The sequence below is a fragment of the Haemaphysalis longicornis genome, unplaced genomic scaffold (genome assembly GCF_048455015.1).
Source record: "Haemaphysalis longicornis isolate Haplotype H1 unplaced genomic scaffold, Haemaphysalis longicornis Haplotype H1 scaffold_13, whole genome shotgun sequence".
In the NCBI taxonomy this organism is placed as follows: domain Eukaryota; kingdom Metazoa; phylum Arthropoda; class Arachnida; order Ixodida; family Ixodidae; genus Haemaphysalis; species Haemaphysalis longicornis.
Window position 1 is genome coordinate 5,677,784 of NW_027526233.1, and position 21,945 is coordinate 5,699,728.

General features: G+C 50.2%; 1 protein-coding gene across 1 annotated transcript in view; it reads left to right on the plus strand.

The window, feature by feature from the left end:
• LOC144164221 (replication protein A 70 kDa DNA-binding subunit-like) overlaps nt 1–21,945 on the plus strand; it is a 120,116-nt gene that overhangs the window by 83,819 nt on the left and 14,352 nt on the right. The window contains exons 5-6 of the mRNA XM_077694735.1: nt 13,599–13,729; nt 15,085–15,151. Of these exons, the coding sequence (XP_077550861.1) occupies nt 13,599–13,729; nt 15,085–15,151 (198 nt within the window). The remainder of the gene's footprint in view (nt 1–13,598; nt 13,730–15,084; nt 15,152–21,945) is intronic.

Below are 21,945 nucleotides of genomic sequence, written 5' to 3' on the forward strand. Positions count from 1 at the left end.
GCTTTACAAAAAAAAAACCCGTTCCTAAATACTTCTGGCCGAGCCCTCCTACTTCCCCTAGGGAGCGGGGATGTTAAAGCAAGGCATATGGTCATTGAAATAAATAAGCCTTAAGAGCTGATCTTTTTAATTTCATACAGCCGCAAGTAAAATGATTGGCCATAACACAGATGTTCTCCCTTGTTGCTTTCCGTGCGTGCGTCTCGCGATTCACTCCGAGTATGCGGGCGATCAAAAAAAGAAAAAAAAAAGCCCCGTGTAATGAAGAATGCAAGCGCAGTTACTGTTTGGCAGCCTGATTCTAGTGAAAAAGTTTCCCGCACTCTTCAAGTAAGCGAATTTTCCAAATCGTGGAATTCACAAAAATTACAGGCGCGCAAAATAGAAGCTAGTACCACAGTTTCTGTCTGTTGATTGAAAGTGCCAAAAACATCATATGCGCGCGGGCCTACATTCCTATTACTTGTATTCGGCATTTACATTTAACAGATATTCCCAACTGAGGAGGCAGCGTTCGACGTGCGATGGGGCCTAATTAATGAACGATGCGAATTGGTCAGATTCTGTTCAAGCTTCAAAGCGTATACAGTAATCCCTCGTTATAACGAAGTCAGCAGGACGGCGGAAAGTTTTGTTATAAGCGGTATTTCGATATAAGCAATCGCTCGAGAAGAGCTTAAGCAATTGAGCTTTAATTGCACCACAACTGCAAGTAACCAAAACACAATGTATTCAGAGAAGAACAACTTTATTCGGGTGTAAAAAGGGAAGTGAGTTTTGGCTGTTTCAAGTTTTTGTCGGGCACGAGCAACCCCATCTCCGATTTGACCAGCAACGCATGAGGCCGTGGTCGTCGCCCATAAAAGTGACAGTGGCTGTGGCCAATTTATAGGGAGGCGTGCGGGCGCCACGGAATGATTCGCGAATTTCGCGCTGGAAACCGCCGCAAATGCCGTGGCTGGGGTTGTGCTTGTTGCGCTCAAAAAACGACTACCCGCTCACTCTGGGTACACAGCGCAATCATGAAAACTGACGGTTTTCGCACTAGAGGCTTAGCATGATCACTGGGCAAATTTTCCTCGAGGTGTGCAGCCGTGAAGCTTGCAAAACAAGGGCTTTTCAGCGTTCCCTCGTCGACGACACTGCTAATTCTACTGTTCGAGTGTCGGTGTTCGCACACTGTCGCGCCCACGCCATTGACCAATGTCTAGGAACAAAATTTAAGCACCGTACCACGAAGTTGGACCGTTTGTCTAAAGTCAGTTGACGCAAATCGAGCATGAACTGGCTCCAGACAATCGCCCGGGGAAAGACCAGTTCGCGTCGACCGGCCATGTTGACCGCCTGACTTCCTGATGGGTCGCCGCCAATGGGCGACGCCTCCGCTCGACACTTTGCTCTAAGCGGGTCAGCATCTTCGAGCACTTCGAGTAATGCGGCCTAAAAAGCATGCGTTTGGGTTCGGAGCAGAAGAAATTTCGAATAAAGCGATATTTCGAATACAGCGATCTCGTTATAACGAGGGAATACTGTATTGACTCCCAAGCAAAGAGGAGTGAGGATGGTTCCAAAGCGCCTAAAAAAAAATTACGAGGCGCCCACACACAACACAAATATTTTCACGCGCTATATATCCATGAGGTCGAGGGTTCGATTCCGGGCCGTGGCGGCCGCTTTTCTGATGGAGGCGACAAGCAAAAACGCCCGTGTGTACGTGATTTCGGCGCATATTAAAGGTCCCCAGGTGGTCAAAATTAATCCGGAGCCCTCCACTACGGCGCGCCTCATCGCTTGCGTTGCGTCGGCGCGTTAAACCCTACAATCAATCAATTATATATCCACGGCAGTGTACGGCGGGGGTATACACAAAAACACTTCTTTGTTAGGTAACTTAGTCGAAAAAGCGCGGGATGTGCTCCAGCTAGCAAAATGTTCCGTGCCGACAGTGTTTCCGATGCCCCCCAGAATGTGTAGAAATCTTTTCCCTGGAAGAGGATATCGAGGATAGAGCGCAGTGACACGATTCCATGGTTTGGCGGCTCGATCGTTCTTAATTCGCAAAAAAAAAAACGCACTGGCATCAATTCATGCTTCGGTAACAAACTCTTCGTATTCGTAGGAACCAATTTAATTGGCTATCGGTTTTGTAGAGGACAAAACTTCCACCTCCCCCTCGCGGGAACCCCTGTGTAGATGCGACGCATAGGGGGTCCACGTTGCAGCGTTGGACAGCGGAGGAACGGCGCTGGAACGATGGAGCGGAGCGGCGCAGGCACCGCGTTTTATAGCGCGCATAATGTTGAGGGGACTGCGTAAGCCGGTACCAGTCGATGACGACGTTGGCGTACTTGTAAAGCGGCGTGGACTCTAGGTGTTTGAGCCAAGCGTGGATGTTGCTTCGCCGGAGAACGGCACACCGGTTATATGCGCAGCGCGCCCGAAGGAGAGGAAACCGCGGAAGAGAGAGTACTGCACATGCGCCGGCCACAGCGCGTCTGCCGCGGCTATGACGCAACACAATCCAACACAATCCACTTTAATCCAATCCAATCCAAATCCAATCCAAGGCAAGCCAAGCCAATCCAATCCAATCCAATGCAAGCCAATCGAATCGAATCCAATCCAATGCCCCATCGCGAGGGAGTTTTCGCTATCGGAGAGGAGAGGGGGTGAGCGGCGGAGAGCGCAGCTGGCGCGGCGAGGAGAATGGAGGAGGGGCGGACAACGCCGACAACAACGACGACGACGCCGGAGGGACAAGGCGTGTGAATCAGATGCTCTGCATCTAAAAATGCGCCCTTGAAACCGGCTGAAAGCGCCCATACCTACGAATGCAGCAGAGCGAAGCGCCGTCCGCTGCACTGCTCCCCAGGCCGACACTTGCCGGCCGCGCCACTAGTCGGCGACTTTGGCTAGTTTCGGTTTCCGAAATTGTGGCGATCCTAGCGGCACGGTGCTGCGGCGTGGCCCTTCCCTTTCCCTCAGCGTTTCTTTCTTTCCACACCGTCAACGCTTCCGCGCCTCCTCACGCATGCGCAACAGCTCACTGGCGCCAATATTTTTTTTCTTTCTCTCGGCACGCACGGCAAGCCAGTTCGGTACGTACGTGAGCGAGCCGGCGTGCGACGGGCTGCGCTAGTTGCCTAAACGCCTCCACGGGCTGAAAGTTCCGCTGCATTATAAAATACGTTCGAATGTATTCTAAATATGGGGCAGCGTAGGACGGAGCGTTACCACTCCTGCGCAGCTCTGTGGTGCAGCAACACATGGCGGTACAGTTCGGCCAAGTTTCTCGCCTTCTCCAAAGACGACAGGTAAGGAAATTAGCTTTGTACAAGTTATAGTGAATTCCTTAAAAGCCGACCGATTGCACTCTTCTGTTTTCAAAATATTTCGCGCATGTAACGTGACGTTAATAAGACATGTCACTCGTCTTGGAGTGGAAAGTAATGTGCAAATATATCCCAGCTGTGCAGGTACGCAAAGTTTTAGTAGAAGTAAACGCGTCTTTGGCACGCACACTCTTGCACGCAAGATCAATTTGTGGTGGCATTGCCGTTTTTTGATTGCCTTAGTAACTGCTGGAACGTCGATTCAGTATACTTATCAAGGTATTTTTTGTTGTTTCGTGCAGCAGGTATGAGTCTAGGTTTGGGCCCCAAGTCGAGGACGGTTTGCGACTTCATTGTACGCTTCCTCCGGCGACTTTCCTCAATCCATCCAATGTCATCACGACGTACCTGCTCACAAAGAAGGCAAGCTCAACTGTACGCACTTCTTGCCTTTCACGGCGTGTCTACTACCACAGCGATTGGAGGCGTAGAGGTGCTGCGCCCTAAGCATTTTTTCCTCCGCCGTCTTGTTCCAAAACGTATATTTGCGGCGAAACTGCTTCCAAGCGTTGCTTCAGTGCTCCGAAAAATCTGACGTGACACCGCGGTGTTCAATGCAAGTCGATTTTCACATGAAGCAGTGGAAGGCCATACCGAAATACAGGCGTTGTGTGCAGCCGCCATTGCATGCGTTTCGCTCATTAAAAAATAAATAAATAAATAAAACCAAGTAGCATTGCCGGCTTTGCTGTTCAATCTAAACTGCGCGCCCGCGTCTTGTCATCTTATCCGAGTGGGTTTGGTGTTCCATAGTTCTGAAGTTAGAATGGTCATGCCGTATCGGACAGGATGAGATAAGAGGCGCTGCCCAGACACGAGCTAGATGGTAGCTTGTAACATCCTGGCCGATATCTGCGGCTTACAACACAGGAAAGATTTTTTTCTGTGTGTCTTCTCCTCCCCCCTCCCCCTTCCCCCCTGCTTTCCCTCCCACCCCCGGCAAGCAACCTGTTAATTCACGCGTCATTAGAAGAAAAGACGGGTGCGTTCGATTTCTGTTCTGTGTTCTACGACGTGCACATGGTTGCGCATTGTTTTTGTACGTAGATATAATCCAGCAATGAGTGTCTACAGTGCGGTCATTGTGTCGCAACAGTTTTTTATGGCTGCATTTTGTTGGTGTGAACATGATTTCTAGGAAGTGTATGCAGGTTAATGGGCGGGTCAACGCTTTCTTTCGGAGTTTGCGTTAACTCGCCCGAAAGGCAGGGCTTGGAGCATAAGTGTGCGTGCTTTCATTTAACATATAGGTTCCCAATTATTGTGTCTCTGAACTGAAACGAATTTTTTTAATGTCTAAAGAACATTCCTGTCTAGAGGGTGAGACCAAGAAATAAGTATACATTGAGTGGAACTTTCAAGTTCTTTTCTTCTCCCGCCGAGGTGTGCGCGAAAAAAAAACAAATCTGTATAAGGATTACAACTTTCGAAGTTCTTTCGTAATCAAGTATTGTGTAGCTAAATGTCTATTCATGGCTGTAACTTTAGCGCAACATTAGACGGAGACAGATACAAAAAGGGACACGAAGACCTGTATCTGTCTTCGTCTAAAGTTGCGCAAAAGTTACAGCCATGAATTCAGAATACCAACTAGCCCGCCTAACCGTGTTATTGTAAATGTGTATGTAGCACGGTTTTTTCCTATTGTACAATATGGTGCCTAAATTTGCATGTCATATTTTTTGCTTAGTCCAATACTGTGTACATAAAATGTATGTGCAATATATGAGTGTAGTACATGTGTTTTCATGACTTCGAATCAAAGACGTCCTCATATGAATTTTGAATAAACGCAAAGCGAAAAGAATGTTTGTGTAACACTCCAATTAATATCGCCACAAAGACAACAATTCGACACCAGAAAACATACTATTACCTACATGTTTTCCTTTATTCAATTATTAAACACGTTACTGCACACATAACAAACGACGGGCGACGGCCATTTCGAGTCATTGCCGCCGCTAGTCCAACTTTCGCGCCTGGTGCCATTGCCGCGCGGGCCATGAGGCAGCGACCGGCAGCAGTCGCGAAAGTTGGGCGAGCGTCGGTTTCAGGGGCCGGGGCGCGGCGGTCTGGCCTGACTGCCACGGGAAAAATGACGTCAGCAACCCCCGCGACGTCAGCAAACGCCCTTTTCCCCCTCGCCACTCGTTGCCATGGCGATTAATACAACGTTTCTCAGAGGCCACGTACTACTAGGGGAGGATTTGGCGCTGCTGGCGCGAATTACGTGGGACCATGGTGGATGCGAGAGAGGCCGCCCCGTGGCCGCGCTCCGACTGCGTGCAGCGCCGCCGCTGCATGCATCACGGAGGAGCCCCCTTCGCGGCCGGCGGACGCCAGACTAGCACATATTTCTAGAGTGTACTAGAAGTACACTCTATATTTCTAGGGACCATAGTTGTGGATTCGGATTGGCGCTCAATGGCTTGCGGAAGTTACTATGGCAGTTTCGTTTTCGTTTTGGATTTACATGAGCGGTGTGTTGGAAGAAGCTATAAAAAATACGTTTCCCCTTGAACTGCATGCCGCGCGCGCACTGACGCCACGCTAAGTAGAAAGTTTTATAAGTAGAGTTGCGAATTGGGTGGGTTATCAATCCGTTGCCGGCACAGCGAGCACGAAAACACAAATGGCGGTGCTCTGTGTGGCGAAGTTGCCTGCGAATAAGGAGTTGCGGCGCTGCTTATTCGGCAGAGCAATGTATTGTGGAAGCTAACGACGGTTGCGAATCGCTTGGAACAGCCCCCCCTTCCGTGCGAACGCCGGCTCCTACAACGTAGTCCAGCAGTATCGGCGGTTGATAGGAACGCAGCTTGATGAATGTCACTAATTCAGGCAAGAATAACTCCTCCAAAGGTAATCGGTTTCTTTTTTTTTTTTTTTTTTGAGCACAAAACTTTTCGCTTCCTATTACAAACCACCAGCGGCGAAACTTTTTACAAGTAGTTTTTAAAGAAGTCCGCGTCTTGCTGTAGTTGGCGGAAAATGGCAAACCTGCTCCGCAAACCTCCTCGACTCCGCGTCTGCTTTTATTCAACGCGGCGTTTTATTTCGTACAAAGCCAGTTTTTTGTCACTAACTTTTTTGTTCGCCATGTAATTTGCAAACGGAAAACCGGACAATAACATTTTTTTTTTGTCAAAAAACACAATTTGCGCAGCTAGAAGCTTGTTATGATCCTACGCAATCCGGTTCCACAACTACCCATCATTCCCATTGAAGCGTAAGCGCCGCTGCCATGTTCGCGTTGACACTAGCGCCAGTTTCCCCTCTAGTTATTATTGTATGAAACTCTATGGGGATAGCGACAGATACGTTTTTCGTGTTGCCTGCATTGCCTTTGCGCTGAGATTTACGATTGCAGACGATCCGCATTTTGATGCATCGGTTGTATAAGGTAAGACGACTAACAACAACTGTTTGTTGGTGTCAAACGGCCGCATTGGATGCTTGTGATCTCGTGTGCGGTGAACGGCGGTGTCACGAGCCTTTCGGAAATAAAGGCGGCATTTTGTAGGAAATCGGTATGACTTCTACTGTGTTTACGGCGGCGTTCGCTCTGAGCGCGTAGGCGGGGCGCGCAGCGAGAGGAATGCAAGAAGTAAGTCGCGCATATACGATTGGCGACATCGCTTGCTAACCGCAGTTCTGGTGCTCGGTAGGTAATTTCTTGGTTATTGTAGCGCATTTTAAGCGCACACAACCACGGTACCTACTTATTTGTACTTCCTCTATCTTCAAACCGATCAGCTCGCTAGGCCTTTCTCGCATGACAAGCCTTGCTTGGGCGACGCTGCCAGGGGCGGAACGCTCCTCCATTAGCTCACGAAAGGGGGAAATCTTCCTCCACTCCTAGGGGTAGAAACGCGCTCCTCCCTCTTGAAGGGAGAATCTTTCTACCTATTAGGAAGCAATATATTATACATTCCTGTTTCACCCTTAAGGGAGAAACTACCACACCCTTTTTTCTTAGAGTGAACCCAAGAAAGCTCAGATTGCGGAGACTCGCGTCGCTTTTCTGGGCTTCACCATCGACAGTGGTCGCGTCTTGCCGTGGGAGGAAAAGGTCCGAGCTTTGCTCGAGTATCCCTCGCCGACAGACATCAAGGCGTTGAGACGATTTTTGGGAATGGTAAACTACTCTGCAATTGCGCGGCTCTGCAGGCGCCTTTGACCGCACTGTTGAGAAAAAGTGCTCGCTGGAGCTGGGGTAAGGAGCAGGAGGAGGCCGTTCGCACCCCCATTAAAGCTCTCATTGACACAGCCGAACTGCGGCTGCCCGACCTGAACAAAGAGTTCGTGATTCAGTCTGATGCGGGCGATCTCGGTTTGGGCGCGGTGCTGCTGCAGGAGCATGAAGGTGTTTTTCGGCCGGTTGCCTTTGTCAGCCGGTCGTTGACACCCGCAGAGCGAAACTACTCCGTGACGGAAAGGGAGTGTCTCGCGATAGTTTTCGCTCTGCGCAAGTTCGACTTGTACGTCGTTGCGTTCGTGGTGGAGACGACCATATGGCGCTAACCTGGCTGAAGCGCCTGGGCGAGCCGTCTGGCCGCCTGGCGCGCTGGGCTCTGACGCTGCAGCGCTACAACTTCACTGTGTGGTACCGGCAGGGAAGCACGAACGTGGTGGTGGACGCTCTGTCACGAGCCCCCGTTTCTGCTCCACATACTTCTGAAGCGACGCACGCGTGCGAGCACGGAGCTTTTTGCGCCGACCACTCAAACGAAACCAGCCCCGAAGGGACGGCTGCCGTCGTGCAGCAAAACCCGGGCGATTCCGCATACCTGGTAGCCCCTGTCTACTCATCCGGTATTGCGTTCAGCAGAGAAGGGCTCCTCGAAGCTCAGCAGAACGATCTATTTTGTCGGTCAATCACTGACGGGCTCAGGGAAGAGCCGTGCTCTGAGATGGAGCAAGGTAGCGCGGCCACGGGGCGTCTGGTAACAGCTGGTATTACTGTCGGCGCCGAGCACAATGCAGCTGGTACTGCTGCTGGTGCGTTGGATACGTATCTGCTTGATGCGGACGGACTGCTGCTGCAATACATACCATCGGAGGAGGCCTCTCACCACTTCAAGGTGGTTATCCCGCGCAGTCTGCGAAAAGCGACTCTGAGCTATTTCCATGACTCGCGGGTGGCCGGTCACGCGTGCGGCCGTGAGGCTTATTTTAAGTTGTGCAACTCCGTGACCTGGCCGGGCATGAAACGGTACGCTGTCCACTTTGCCCGCTCATGCCGCGTGTGCCAAAGCGTGAAGCCCAGGGGTGGCAAAGCCCCAGGCCTCATGCAGTCGATCAACTCAACAGCCAGCAACCCTGGCAGATCGCGGCCTGTGACGTGATGGGCCCCCTCCCTAGGTCCAGAAGAGGTCATATGTATCTCTTAGCCGTTACGGACCACTTTACGAAATGGGGCGAGTTGTTTCCCCTGCGTAAACTAACGGCACGCGCAATATGGGACAAGTTGTCGGAAGTATTCACTCGGTTTGGCTACCCCGCCGAGTTGATAACTGACAACGCGTCCTTTTCACTGCTAAGGTGCTCGTCGAAGCCTGTGCGGCCCTGGGCATTAAGCACCGAAAGACGACGACGTATCACCCACAAGCAAAGCCCACCGAGCGGTTGAATCGGAACGTGAAGCACATGCTAGCGGCGTTTGCCGAACAGCACCGGGACTGGGATGCCTATCTGCCCGAGCTGAGCTTCGCTTTGCGTACAACCGTTAACCGCTCGACTGGGTTCACGCCCGCATTTCTCACTTTCCGGAGAGAGCTGCCCAACCCACTGGAAACCGTACTGCGGGCTCATGGGGGGGGGGGGGGGTGGCCGCCGCTTCCTCGGCACCGAGTGAGCACGCGGCGCAACTGCGCTCTAGGATGGAGCAGGCGATCTCGTTAGCCCGCAGAAACTTAGGCAAAGTGCGCGCTGTACAGAAGGCCCAGTACGACAAGGAACACAGAGAGGCCCGCTACAAAGAGGGGTGACCTTGTCCTAAGACGCAACCACGTCTTGAGCGACGCAACCAAGGGAATCTCTGCTTCCCTGTCGGCCAAGTGGTCGGGCCCGTACCGAGTCGGGGATGCGCTCACCCCGCTCGTGTATCAGCTGGTAGATCCGAAAGGGAAACCAGTTGGCGGTCCAGTCAACGTCGCAGATCTGAAACCTTTCATTGCGCGCAGCAATGATTGGGATGGTTAGGAGGCAGCTCCCAGTCTGCGAAAACAGCCGAAGCGCGGGGTGGTGGCCCAACGGCCGAACACCCATCGCTACCGGTTGCGCAAGCGCGCATAATCACCCCCGCAGCCCCCCGAAGGTAAGCAGAGCACTCTGCCTCTGGCGCCTTCCCCGCGAGAGGGAGCGTGGGTGGTTTTCTCTTGCGTCTCGTGCGGCGCGGCGGAGAACCCCTTTTCCTCCATGTGCCTGCCGAAGCGAGGACGCGGCGTTGGGGGAGATTGCACGGGGGAAGGTTTTGCCCATCTAGCACTGTCACCCGGTTACGGTGCCCTCCTCTCATCGCAACCATGAAGCGAAACCTCTGGATTCTCTCCTCGCGACGATAACCTTGGATGTCGTGTAATACCTGTGGCCTCCTACTGCTCCGGGCAAACGAAACTCCGTGTTATTGAACCGCTGCGCCAGCGTTAGGGTTCCCTTTTCGGTCCTAGCCTGGCCCGAGAACCCTGTTTCGCTTTCCCACGTGGAGAGCTGCAGCAGGGAAGTTGGGCATTGTTTTGTTGTTGGCCCCAACTTCTTTTGCAGCATTTGTCTCCCGTTTGTCCTCTGCGTTTGTCCCCGGTCCAATCCTGTCACCTGCAGCCACACCACACGCGGCCGTTTCCGGCAGCCCCTGGTGCGGACATCACTGGCAGCCCAGTCCCTGTCCTCAGGCCGCAGCCCGCTTGACACGGTTCTGCGACGATAGAGATGCAGCCTCCTGAGCAGGCACTCCTGGCCCCTCTCCGAGGCACCTGCCTCGGGCGCTTCCCAACTGGCAGCACCAGAGCGCTCGGAAAGCTGCTCTTCTAGGTTCGTCACTGGCAGGCCTGCACACTCCATCGGGACCACGTCCCCTGGCCGACCTGCTCCTCTGAGGCCCTCACCACCAAGGCGGCCGGTTCGGCGGCCGTCACTGTGGGCCTAACGGACGAAGCACTGGCTCAATGAGGCCCCTCCTGTCTGTGGACACGTCGGCCTGCCTGCTCCTTACGCCTGTGTCCTCAGCCTGTGGCTTACACCTGCCGCTCTCGCCTGCTGTTTACATCTGCTGCCCCGAAGTGCTGTTCCTGGACTGCCCTACCTCCGGTGACTACAAAGACGCGCTGGACTGAAGGTGTGTCGTGGACTGTGCGTGTGGAATTGTGCTGCTTCGCGATGGAGAGCTGTTAAGGTCTTTGCGGACATTTGTTGACCCGGGGCGAGTGTTGTTAAATCTGGTGATGCGTTGTGCTTTTGCTCGGCAGCGGTTGTCCTAGCGGTGCAGGCTCCGTCTTGAGGAGCGGGGTTGTGCAGACCCTTGTTTTCTTACGCCTCTGCTGCGCATGTTTCTGCGAGCTGGGTGCCGCCATCTTGGGTAGCCGGCGCGTCACGTAGGTCGTGTCCTCTTCACGACCCCGCACGACGGGCCGAACCGGCTCTCCACGAACGTGCGCGGAGGGCGAGGGGGAAGAAGGACCCGTTCGTCGCCTTCTCCTTCGCCGCCCCCTCTCCGAGCGCCGGGGGAAACCTCTTCCCCACGAGCCGACCTGCGGGATGCGCGAATGTTCCGCGGGGACTCTGCTGAGAGATTCTGCCCTGATCGGTCGCACGGGATGCCTCCCCTGCTCCCGCGGCTGTGATGACGGATATCGAGGTTTGAGTCCCGCGGCTTGAGCGAGCGACAGCAGCCACTGTCTCCCCACAAGCGATAATCGTGTTGTCTGGTATATGCCCTGTATCTGCCAGGCAATAAATCCTCACTTTGGATTGCCGGAGCCTGTCTACCGCATGTGAGTACCCGAACCCGTGCGTGAGTCTTCGGATTCCGCAGGGCTAGTATACGGCGCGTAGCGTTCTCTAGCGAAGCTAGCCTTGGTCCTTTGCTATCCCGTACGTTAGCCCACAACCTCCCGGCCTTTACCCCCATTCTTCTTCCTTAATTGCGACCCTCAGAGGATGCGGAATGCCAACAAGTGCATAGTGTGGTGTTTGTGGTATGAGGTCTCAGGATGCACCGACCGGCAGAGCTGCGAGAGAGTCTCTCAAGCTTTACGGTTCGCTTTGCCTGTATAGGCTCGAAGAGGGCATTGTGAACCCCGAGGTGCAGTTGTTCACAGTTGATGTGTGGTGAGGGAGGCCGAGTGCGCAGCTTGTACACCGTATGGTAGGCTATCAACCTCGTCCCGCGCCGTCTTTCGCAGGGTGAGGAAAGGCAATGCATATGTCACGCGCGAGATAACGAAAGCCTGTACCGTCTTAGAGAGGTTGGAGTCCTTGATGCCATCGTGCCTCGTCCAAACCCTTGAAATGAGCCGGTGGATTTCATAGCCCCCTCCTCGATCTCCCTGAGTGCATCAGTATTCTGGCAATTAGCATTTAGACGGAGGCCCAAGACCTTCCCGGAGTATTCCAGGAGTGAACTCCGGGAATACTGGCCCCTGATGATGTGGTTGCCTTCAACATCGGTTGGGGTTGATGATCTGGTTTGTCGACGAAAAGCGCCGACTTTTGTGGGTAACACGATCAGCCCAGCACGGCTGTGTCCTCCTCAATGGTTGGGTTGTCCATTGCTAGGCTTCCTGGATATGGCCGTAGGAACCTCGAGCCATTGGCAGGGTGATGTCGTCTGCATAGAAATAATGATGCAGTTATGGGTATGTCCGAGAGGAAGGCCGGTAGTTCCCCCATGGCGAGGTTAAACAGGAAAGACGACAGTACCGACCCTTTGGGGGTTGCTAGACTACCCAGCTTAGGGGATCCGAACGAGTTTTTGCGAAATGGAGTGAAAATAATAGATGAGAGGCATGATCTTAAGTTGTTGTACGTGCGTCTTCGAAAACCGTTCTTTTTCATTATCTCAAATGACTGAGTGTCGTACAGTTTCGAATGCTTTGGAGATATCTAAACCAAGGTTAATCTCAGTTGCACGCTCTAGCGCGTATGTCAGGTGCAAGATGCGATGGTGTAATTACAACATAACGTCCTGAGCGGATAGGCGAGGGCAAAATTCTAGCATGGTGTGTTAAAACAATAAGTTGATGTGTTCAAACAATAAGTCGATATCTACAATAGAAAAAAGAAAACCTTCTGTTTGGCGCATGACGGTCTTAGTTCCTTATGTGGCCATAAACACAACACAACGCATTCCCCACAACTTCTTGTCGGCTCCTTCATTTCACTCCCACTACCCCTTACACTTCTTGGCTTAGCATTTTTCTCCACTCCACTTTTCTGCGCCAGCTATTGAGCGAAGCCCGGCACTTCTGGAACTCAAGCCCAAAGCTCTAATAATAAAAGTGTCTGTTTGAACTCGCCCTAGCTTTTTCGGCAAGTATCAGGCTAGAGGGAAGAGCTATCTTGAGGAGGGCAACGTTGGGTAGCATCTTGGAACGTGACCAGGGGAATGAGACTTGCTGTTGACTCATATGCCTGGGAGAAAAGTCAGCAGGCTTAATTATAGCGAAGCTTTTGCCCAATAGCTTGGAGTACCGCGGCTCGACGCAAGCTTGATCCTAATGTGGGCGTGTTGGCCGAGGACATTTTAGATAAAATAACTGTGCCACTGAAATCACCTGCATATACTCTGCGGCGAGCTGTTATATTTCCTGTAAAATGTTTTGTCCAGACCGCGTAAACGTAGTTATGATAACGGCGTATCTCCTAGATTTCGTGCTTTAGTGGACCGATAAACGATTTGAATTAGAAAATGCAGCGACGTGAATGTTTATAGTTTTCGTCACCAGGCTGCAAAAAGCACAAGTCTTTGGCGCCACTGTCAAGCTCGCTTTGCAAAGCCACTCCAAAATTCAAACATAACTTTTTGGCATCTGTATTTAACATAGCTGATAGATGTTTCCTTGTCGTTATTTCTTGCAACAACGTTGCAATTTTATCTAGCTGAGTTTTTAGGAGTATCTCTGGCAATAAAAACGCCGACAGTAAAATACATTTCGATTGTTTGCGACTTGTATTGATACAGACTATTTTTGGTTTGTTCTCTTGCAGACGTCCTCGGAGTCGTCACGAATGTATATGGCGAGATAGTTTGTGGCCCCAACCTCACAAAAAAGAAAAGAGACATCATCCTGATGGACAGCAGCAACGCTTGGGTGTTTCTAGCGCTTTGGGGTGAAATGGTACGGCTAGTTCTATCCTGTCTCAAATTCATTGTGAAAAGGCTGCGGAATGCGGCTACTTCGTGCTCCCGCAATCGTCAAGGCTAAGAAATGGTGACCTTGGGCAGAAGACCCCTTGTGGAATGCGGAGGGCCGATGGCCTATATCGCCGGTCAAAGTTCTGCCTAGACGGGTTCCAATTTTTTCACCCATTCTTGTCAGTCTAAATTAGCTGGTTCAACTATGTAACAAAAATTATGAAAAGAGCACAAACTGGCGAACTCTTCCATCAGCCCGTGTGGTGTTGAATTCGCCGCAAATTACACATGAACCAACGGCGAAGCTCCTTGCCATCAGTTCTCCGCAGTTGTTCACCACGTGCCCTGGTGGTAGTGGGTGCATCAACACAGCAGCATAAGCCCTGACGCCCCCACTGGGTCAGCCCACGTGCCCAATATCTTTTATTCAGACAGGGGGCGAGTGACTAAGCGTATAAATGCTAAGCGTATAAAGGCTCTTTCGCTCACTAGAGGATTTCGGACAAGCGCTAAGCGAATGTTCTATAGTCTCAGAACGACCACAGAAACGGCAGTCCGGGCTGTGCTCGCGTCCGATTGTGTGGAGATACTTGCTGGTCAATGCTACTCCAAGACGCAGCCTGTATAGCAATGTCTGTTTACTTCTGCGAAGTCGATGAGCATGAGTGAGCCAAAACTTTTGCTCTGGATCGAGCCTGTGAAGCTGTTCATGTCGATTCTGCGAGTCAGGCGAATGCAAGGCTGCAGCTTCTTTACGTGCTCGGTAGAGCATCGCGTTGGGTGTAGCCAAGAGAGTTCCATTGTGGTGTGGCTGCTGCGCTCCTGCATCCGCCAACTCATTTCTAGCGATGCCACAGTGACGTGGTATCCACTAAAGTACCACCGTGTGGCCCGTTTCACTCAACTGTATGAGCAGGATAGTGGCATCGGTGGTCAGCTGATCATATGCGCCTCGCTTCATTGGGTACCCTAGTACCTGCAGCGCTGGTTCGAAGTCACAAAGTATAGTCCACTGCTGTGGCCTTGGTGCGGAGCGCTCCGCATGGTGCAGAGCGCTGCGCATCAACCGACCAGTTCTGCTGCGGTAGACGACGTCCTGTGAGCAATCTTGAAACGTTGCGTCAGTTCCTTCTCAGGCATAACCACTGCCGCTGCCTACGAAGACGCCGTGACCGAGCCATCAACGAAAACATGCGACGCCTCCCCGTGCATTTCACTGATTTAAAATGCTGCTTTCTTGTGTTTTAGGTCTACTCATAAATGCTTCTTTCCACTACAGCCAACCATTTATATTACTTGCACACAACGAACTAAAACACCGTGTCTTTCCGTTCGCAGGTGGACTTTCCCGTGGAAGAGGGTTCTGTCTTGGCTGTGCAACTGGCTTATATCGATGGCCGCTATGGTTTGTTACTGATTTTGTTGCCTTCTTCCACTTAAAATGCATGCAAGTCTGTGGTTGTATGCAAACCCATTATTTGTTGCAGTGTTATAATTTATTGTTGTCTGTTAACGTGGCCCAGCAGAGACCATCGCTGTTATAATACTGGAGCTGAAAATTGTCAGAAACTTTTTACATTATTTCGCAAAAGCAGTTACACTGCAGCTGTGGGTTTGTTTTAGCAAAAAGGCGAAAGTATGGGAGATGTGGTCGCCAGTTTCAGGAAAATGAAACAATGCAGAATAATGCAAAACCTCAGCCTAGTGATTTTTTATACACGGTACTTTCCCTACAGTCACAGCTGCCGCTTGCCATGCCGTACTTGGCGCCTGTATCTGTCTTACCTTGTTTTCTTCGTCCTAGTTTGTGCCACATTTTCTTCTCTCTTTAATTAAGTATGTACCAACTAGCTCAGCAACATGTTTTGTTAAATCATACTCATTCTATCGGCGTAGCTTATTCGGTTCGTCAAGGAGACTGACAGAATAGTGCAAGCAGTTAAAAGAATAAAAATGTCACGCGCTTTACGTTGCCTCGCCAGTCCATGGTCCTGTGCCCACGCTTCGCAGATGCTGGTGCGCACAACCGGCACCATCGTGTTCTGCGCAACGAAACTGCTCTCCACACTTTCGCGCCACTGCGGTAGTCGCGCCACGCGAGTGTGCTTACATATTGGCGATGAGATGTTTGAGTGGCGCCCCCTGGCTCTGACGTCGGCTTAGGGACTCGCGCCGCTGTCGTCTGCTACACTCCGCTTGTGAGGGGCAGCAGTGTCTGTGCTATAAATCGCCCGCTATTTGCTGTGGTGCATTAAAAAGCGTATTTCTAGTGCTTCAGTTATTTTGCCAGCTTCTGACGCATCTGAACAATTTGACGCTGTATCCCCCACAAGTTTGCAACACACGAGGAGATAAAGAACAGCTTTCTTCAGAGCATCGGTCAGAAGATCGCGAGTAACTCGTCCTTTCTAGATTATTCGCGAGGATCAGCGCTCAGAGCTCCTCGATAAGTATTCAAAATGCGAAGGCTTCCCTGCAGTATTTTTGAGATGCTCTTATGAAGACTCAACAGTCTAATGCTACGTACCAAGCAGCAGGCCCCTACACGCGCATCGCACAGCAGGAAATAAAACGGTTGTTGTTGTTGTCTTGTATCAGATGAATGTTTCTTGTTCTTTTTTGTGCCCAATGCATTATTTTTCCGCACCATCACAAACGTCTTATGAGGCGGTTTGGGGATGGGTGGGAGTCTCACAAAGATACTGTGGATATTTTGTTCAGGTTGTATGGCATACATTCCCGTCTTCACAAATTGGCTTTCACTACGGCTGCGTGCAAGAATGTGCATATCCGCAGCGCGCTTTGTTTGTTCGCATGCAAATACAATGAGGAGGTTTGTGCTGCGCCTCCGCGATTACGCCCCAAACAACGTTGTCCACAGTACTCGAAGGCGGCTTTTGTGCCCCGAATTTCTATTGTAACCATTGTTGTCATAACGAACTCACTCTCAACCCTTACAATGACATGATTACGGTGTTGAAAGCATTATATACTCTCTAACTAACGCAATAAATAGCATACCTGCAAATAACACAAGAATCGAAACCGATGAATATTTCTAGGCGGGTCTTTATTGTTTTCCAACCATTCCAGGCGCAAAGAACAAATCCTATTCTACTCGGGGTTGCGGCCTATGAATTAAAGAAAATTGCTTTCACTCTCTTGTCCTGGACTGAGGACCTGGCCCACTAACCAACTCGATTTCATTGTTAAATAAAGTTTTCTCCTCCTCCTCCTGCTCCTCCCCCTCTTGAGCGCAGTTTTTCTATGACGCATATCCGGATATCGGGACGATATGTCTGTGGAAAATGTACCGAAATGTTCCTCCAGGTCTGAACAAACAGAGTGTTATTGTATCTTTAACGCAGACGTGACTCGTTTTGCTCAATATATCTCCTACTGGTTAGAAGCATCGTACAAAACCAGCACGCGCCTATACACACAGTGGGTTATTTGGAACTCAACCAAGTTTTTGCAGCCTGTAGTGCATGTCGGCAAACTTTCATGCCATGACAACGTAAAGTGATGTGATACAATGTGATGTGATACTTTCGAGCGTTCGGCAAGGTCGGAAAAACTGTTTTACCTTACATATGATTACCGGCAATCATAATGCCTTCTGCCAAAGCCGATAGCCCTGAAGGCCTAGAATTTGTTTTGGTCGTTTATTTTTAGTGTTGTCCGTTATTATAGCAGCTGACTGTTCCCTTTTCGAAAGATTGCTTAGTACAGAAGCTGACGCCTAGCTCCGACTCGTCGCGCTCCGCATAGGACCGGCTTCGCAAGGAAGGGGGCGACGCCGGCAATGTTTCTTCCGTAGCGGTATCTAAAACTATACTTTAGCTCACACTTTAAGCTATTATTATGATAAAAAGTTACCCACACGCCAATTCTGGCGCGGACAAGCATGGGACGTTGACCGAGCGCAAAGAAACAGCAGGGAGAGCGAGCCTGAGTGAAGCAGACGACAAATGCGAGAATCCCTAAGCTGACGTCACGAAGGCGCGCTCCGCAGCGCCGCCCGTGTTCGCGCTCACCGCCAATACCTTTTTAGAGCATGCACGTACCCAGGAATTCTTTTTTTTTTTGGGGGGGGGGGGGGGGGGAGGGGGGCGGGGGCTATCCCAAGGTAGCCTTTCTATGCGAATTAGGAAGAGGGCGAGGGTACCGAGCGTTCCTAGTACAAAGACGATGAACAGCCGGCGCTCACCATAAATGCGTCTAACCCTGCAAAGAGAAATGTAATTACGTGTATCTGCTTTTGTGATGGAGGGGAAAGCGAAAACGCCCGTGTGTTCGATATTTCGGCGCATGTTAAATATCCCCAGGCGGCCAAATTATTCCGAAGTCCTCCACGACGGCGTGCCTCATCGCCTGCGCTGCGTCGACCCGTTAAACTCCACAAGAAATAAACCAATCAATCAATTAGATGCGTTAGATGCATTTAATAGATACGCCTGTAAGATACACGTATTTGGTATAAGATACCTTATTTGGCAAACAAGGTATCAGATCGAATAGACTCGCCACAGTAAGAAATGTAGGATCGACACTGCAAAGAAAACGTTACCCAAAAGCGAAAATGTAAAATAAAGATGTGTATTGTCGGTTTGTTGAGTTCTGGAAGAGGTAAAGAGAAGGATGCATTGGCGGAGCGATAAAAGTTCTTTTGGATCCCCTGTTTACTCCTCTACCATGTTTAGGGACAAACCCGCCTCATGATGTTATTTAGGAAGTTGCTGGTGCCGCCGCACAACAGCGAAGAGCGCAAGACGCAGTGGTCTGAGAAGTACTGCGCCCACGACTAAAAATTGGGAAAAGTTCACATTGAGACGGCAGAAACGTGCCTACGTCGGGCGACCCGATTGATAACTGTTGAAGCGTAATTTAAAAGACATAAAATCACCCACCACCTGCGACGGCGTTCTCGCTACTATCTTTTTAAATAAAAAGATGTCGATCCAAATAAATTTACTGTATACCACTCTGTCGAAGCGCAACGATGGGGGAACGCGAAAATTACCAAAGCGAAGTCGAACACCGTGTTCCGTTTATGTGGCGTGTCTGCCGTGACGATCTGCTATTGGAAGAGTGTATGATGTAAGACTGTGCGCTTTTTATGCGAACCTCTTTTGTTATCGTGGCGGTTTACTGCACAGCGATTGTGTTCTCTCGTGCTTTACTGCTACCGCATATCACGGAGCAAATAAACCTCGCGTTTTTTTTTTTAAATCCAACATTGACCACCAAATGAGGGGTTTTTTTTTTTCGAAATCAACCAAATCAACAAACCAAAACTAAGTCAGATAAAGCTGTACTGGCAAGGAAATCCCGGAAACTGTCCCCTAAAAGAAATGTGACAAAAAAATAGTTGAGATAAGGCCCTGCAAACGTGTACGCAGATCGAAGTTCGTATCGAAAATGAACCAGATCCTGCTGTGGCATGGATCAAAATGAGCCAAATTCATTCGCCCAATGGGATTTTGCTTTCGGTGGGACTGTTCGGGCTGTCTTGTTGGTGTCTCTGTAAGATTCTTTTTTGCTTTTAGAAGCTGGCTTATGAGTTTAGACAGCAATTAAAAGAACAGCGAAAGAGCTGCCGCTAGACGTCCACGAAAAATGGAACCGCAGTGAACGAAATTAAGCTGAGAGATGTGAAACTATCATTTCCTCTCGTCTCCCTCGTCCTTACGGAGTAAATCTGGTTATTTAAATATTATTACACCCATATTTACCACATGGGTACCTAACAAATTAGCCGCCGCCTACAAGCCATGGCAAATCTCCTTTGTCTGTGCGCACGAGCCGCTTCATTTAGGGGAAGATTACGATATGAGCAGGCTTCCTTGAAGCGTTTTGGAAATTTATGGCAAGGACAGAAGAGCCTTGTGTCTTCAGGCGTGCCCAAAAAAGTACCCTGCGGAACGTTTCGAAAACAGATGCTAATGCTGCAAAAGGACTCACTGGCTCTTCATGTATAGTTCCACTATTCTTGAAGCCCTGTTGCATACGTTTGTTGTCTTTTTTGCTTAAAACTCGATCGTACCATTCTTGGAAGCCAATTGCAATAAAGTTTTATAAAAATGCCGCACCAACTTGACTGACGAGCCAAATCCGTACTTATCCTAATTTTGCTCAAATTCTCCGCATAATTCTAAATTACTTGTCGCCATAAATTTCGCCTAGCATGTAAAACATGTAATTTAGTAGTTTTGACAGCATGGCAATTAGGTCTGGTACCAAACGTTCGTTTTTTTTTTTTTTTCTCAAACTTGAATTGGGGGTTTCTACCCGCCGCGGTGGCTCAGTGGCTAAGGCGTTGGGCTGCTGAGCACGAGGTCGCGGGTTCGATTCCCGGCCGCGGCGGCCGCTTTTCTGATGGAGGCGAAAAGCAAAAACGCCCGTGTGTACGAGATTTCGGCGCACGTTAAAGATCCCCAGGTGGTCAAAATTAATCCGGAGCCCTCCACCACGGCGCGCCTCATCGCCTGCGTTGCGTCGGCGCGTTAAGCCCCCACAATCAATCAATAAATTGGGGGTTTTGTTCATTTCGAAAAAAACCCTCAAATAGCTAACAATCCCAGGATTTATATGGCGGCGCTTTAAAATGTGTGCGAGGAGAGAAGAGAGGTGGCGGGGAGGAGGGCCTATGGCGCAGAAAAATTTCGAGAGCGGGTGGCGGGCCCCCGCGGGCCCCCTTTCTGGGTACGTCCCTGTCTTGGAGGATGTGGAAACAGCAGCCGTTCCACTTTCACGAGTGTTGATTCACAGCGCTACGCTAATTTGATCAACTTCGTGTACCCCTGATGGTGGTCGTGTGCCGTTTGAAAGGGTATAATTCTGGCCCGATTCGCGTAAGCGTTTACTCAGTGTCGCTGATAACTCCGTTGGCTACAATCGAGTTGCGCTTGAAGAGCCGAATGCGCGGAATTCCGACTTTGTTCTTACCAGCCGGAACCTTTCCAAATACTTGTGAGTGACCAGAGTATGAGCGTGTGTTGGGTAGTATAAGATGTTGCTTCCGCGGTCTCGGTATTTCCCGGCTGTGGTGGCGGATTTTTTGATGGAGGCGAAAGAAGAAAACGGCGCTTGATATTTCGGCGCATGTTAAAGGTCCCAGGATGGTCAATATTAATACTGCACCCTCTACTACGGCACGCCTGATATCGGCAAAGTTGTAACTTTGGCTAAGTGACAATGTGGCTATGCCGGTAAGAGGTCGGGTGTTTCGAGAAAATGGGTTTCATTCAGTTCACAACTCGGACCTTGCACCACAGGAGTGCAGGTCCTGCTAAAATTCTACCAGGAGCTTCTCCAGTATGATGTGCGGAGCAAGAAGCCGCAGGCGCAAGGTTTGATTTTACCAGAAGGGGAATATGCTACGATATGGTGGTTATATGCAGTTGTAGGAATCAAAGTACGTTCCGTTCCTTTTGTCACATGCTTCTGAGCAACAGTTTGTGCGAAACAAGACTTTTGGGTTGCTTCACCGCCGGTGTCTACACATCTGTTTGAATACGTCGGTCAGTTTCCCTGAACACCGCACTGCCGAGGTAACCATTAAAACATCACTGCATGTTAAGAGACTCACATTTGGTTATGCCTGCAATGACGAAGGCATAAATGGGGCTCGGGAGGGCCTCGTTGCGTAGAATGTTTTAGAAGTCACATGGAAAAACTTACCGACCATGTTGGTGACAAACCGCGAGCAAATGACTTCCCTAAGTGCAAGAGTGCTCACGACAGCGACACCTTAAGACGTTTGACGACTACAACCCGTAAACGTTGTGGGAGCGCTACGTTGAGATGAAGTAGAGCCATTTGTTATGATGTGTTCAGCAGCCGAGTAAACGATTTCATAAGCTACAAGAAACAACTTAAAAAATGACTTCTCCGTGTGGCCCTTTCCTGGGCTGTTGTTAAGAAATTGTACTCTGCAATAGTGGAATAAAGTACCATACCGCCCAAAAGTCCGCCTTCATATTACATTAACGGAATATGCTCTTTATGTGAACGAGGGGCAACGTAACGCCCACGGTTGGAAATAAAGAAACGTTGGTTGCGTTGATCCTGAGGACTTACAAATGCGGATGGGGACGCCTCGTGCGATTCGATATACACAACGTATTTGTATGAATGTGCCCCCGGAGATAACGGTCCAAACACATTTAAAGAAAGTGCATATTTCACAGCATCAAG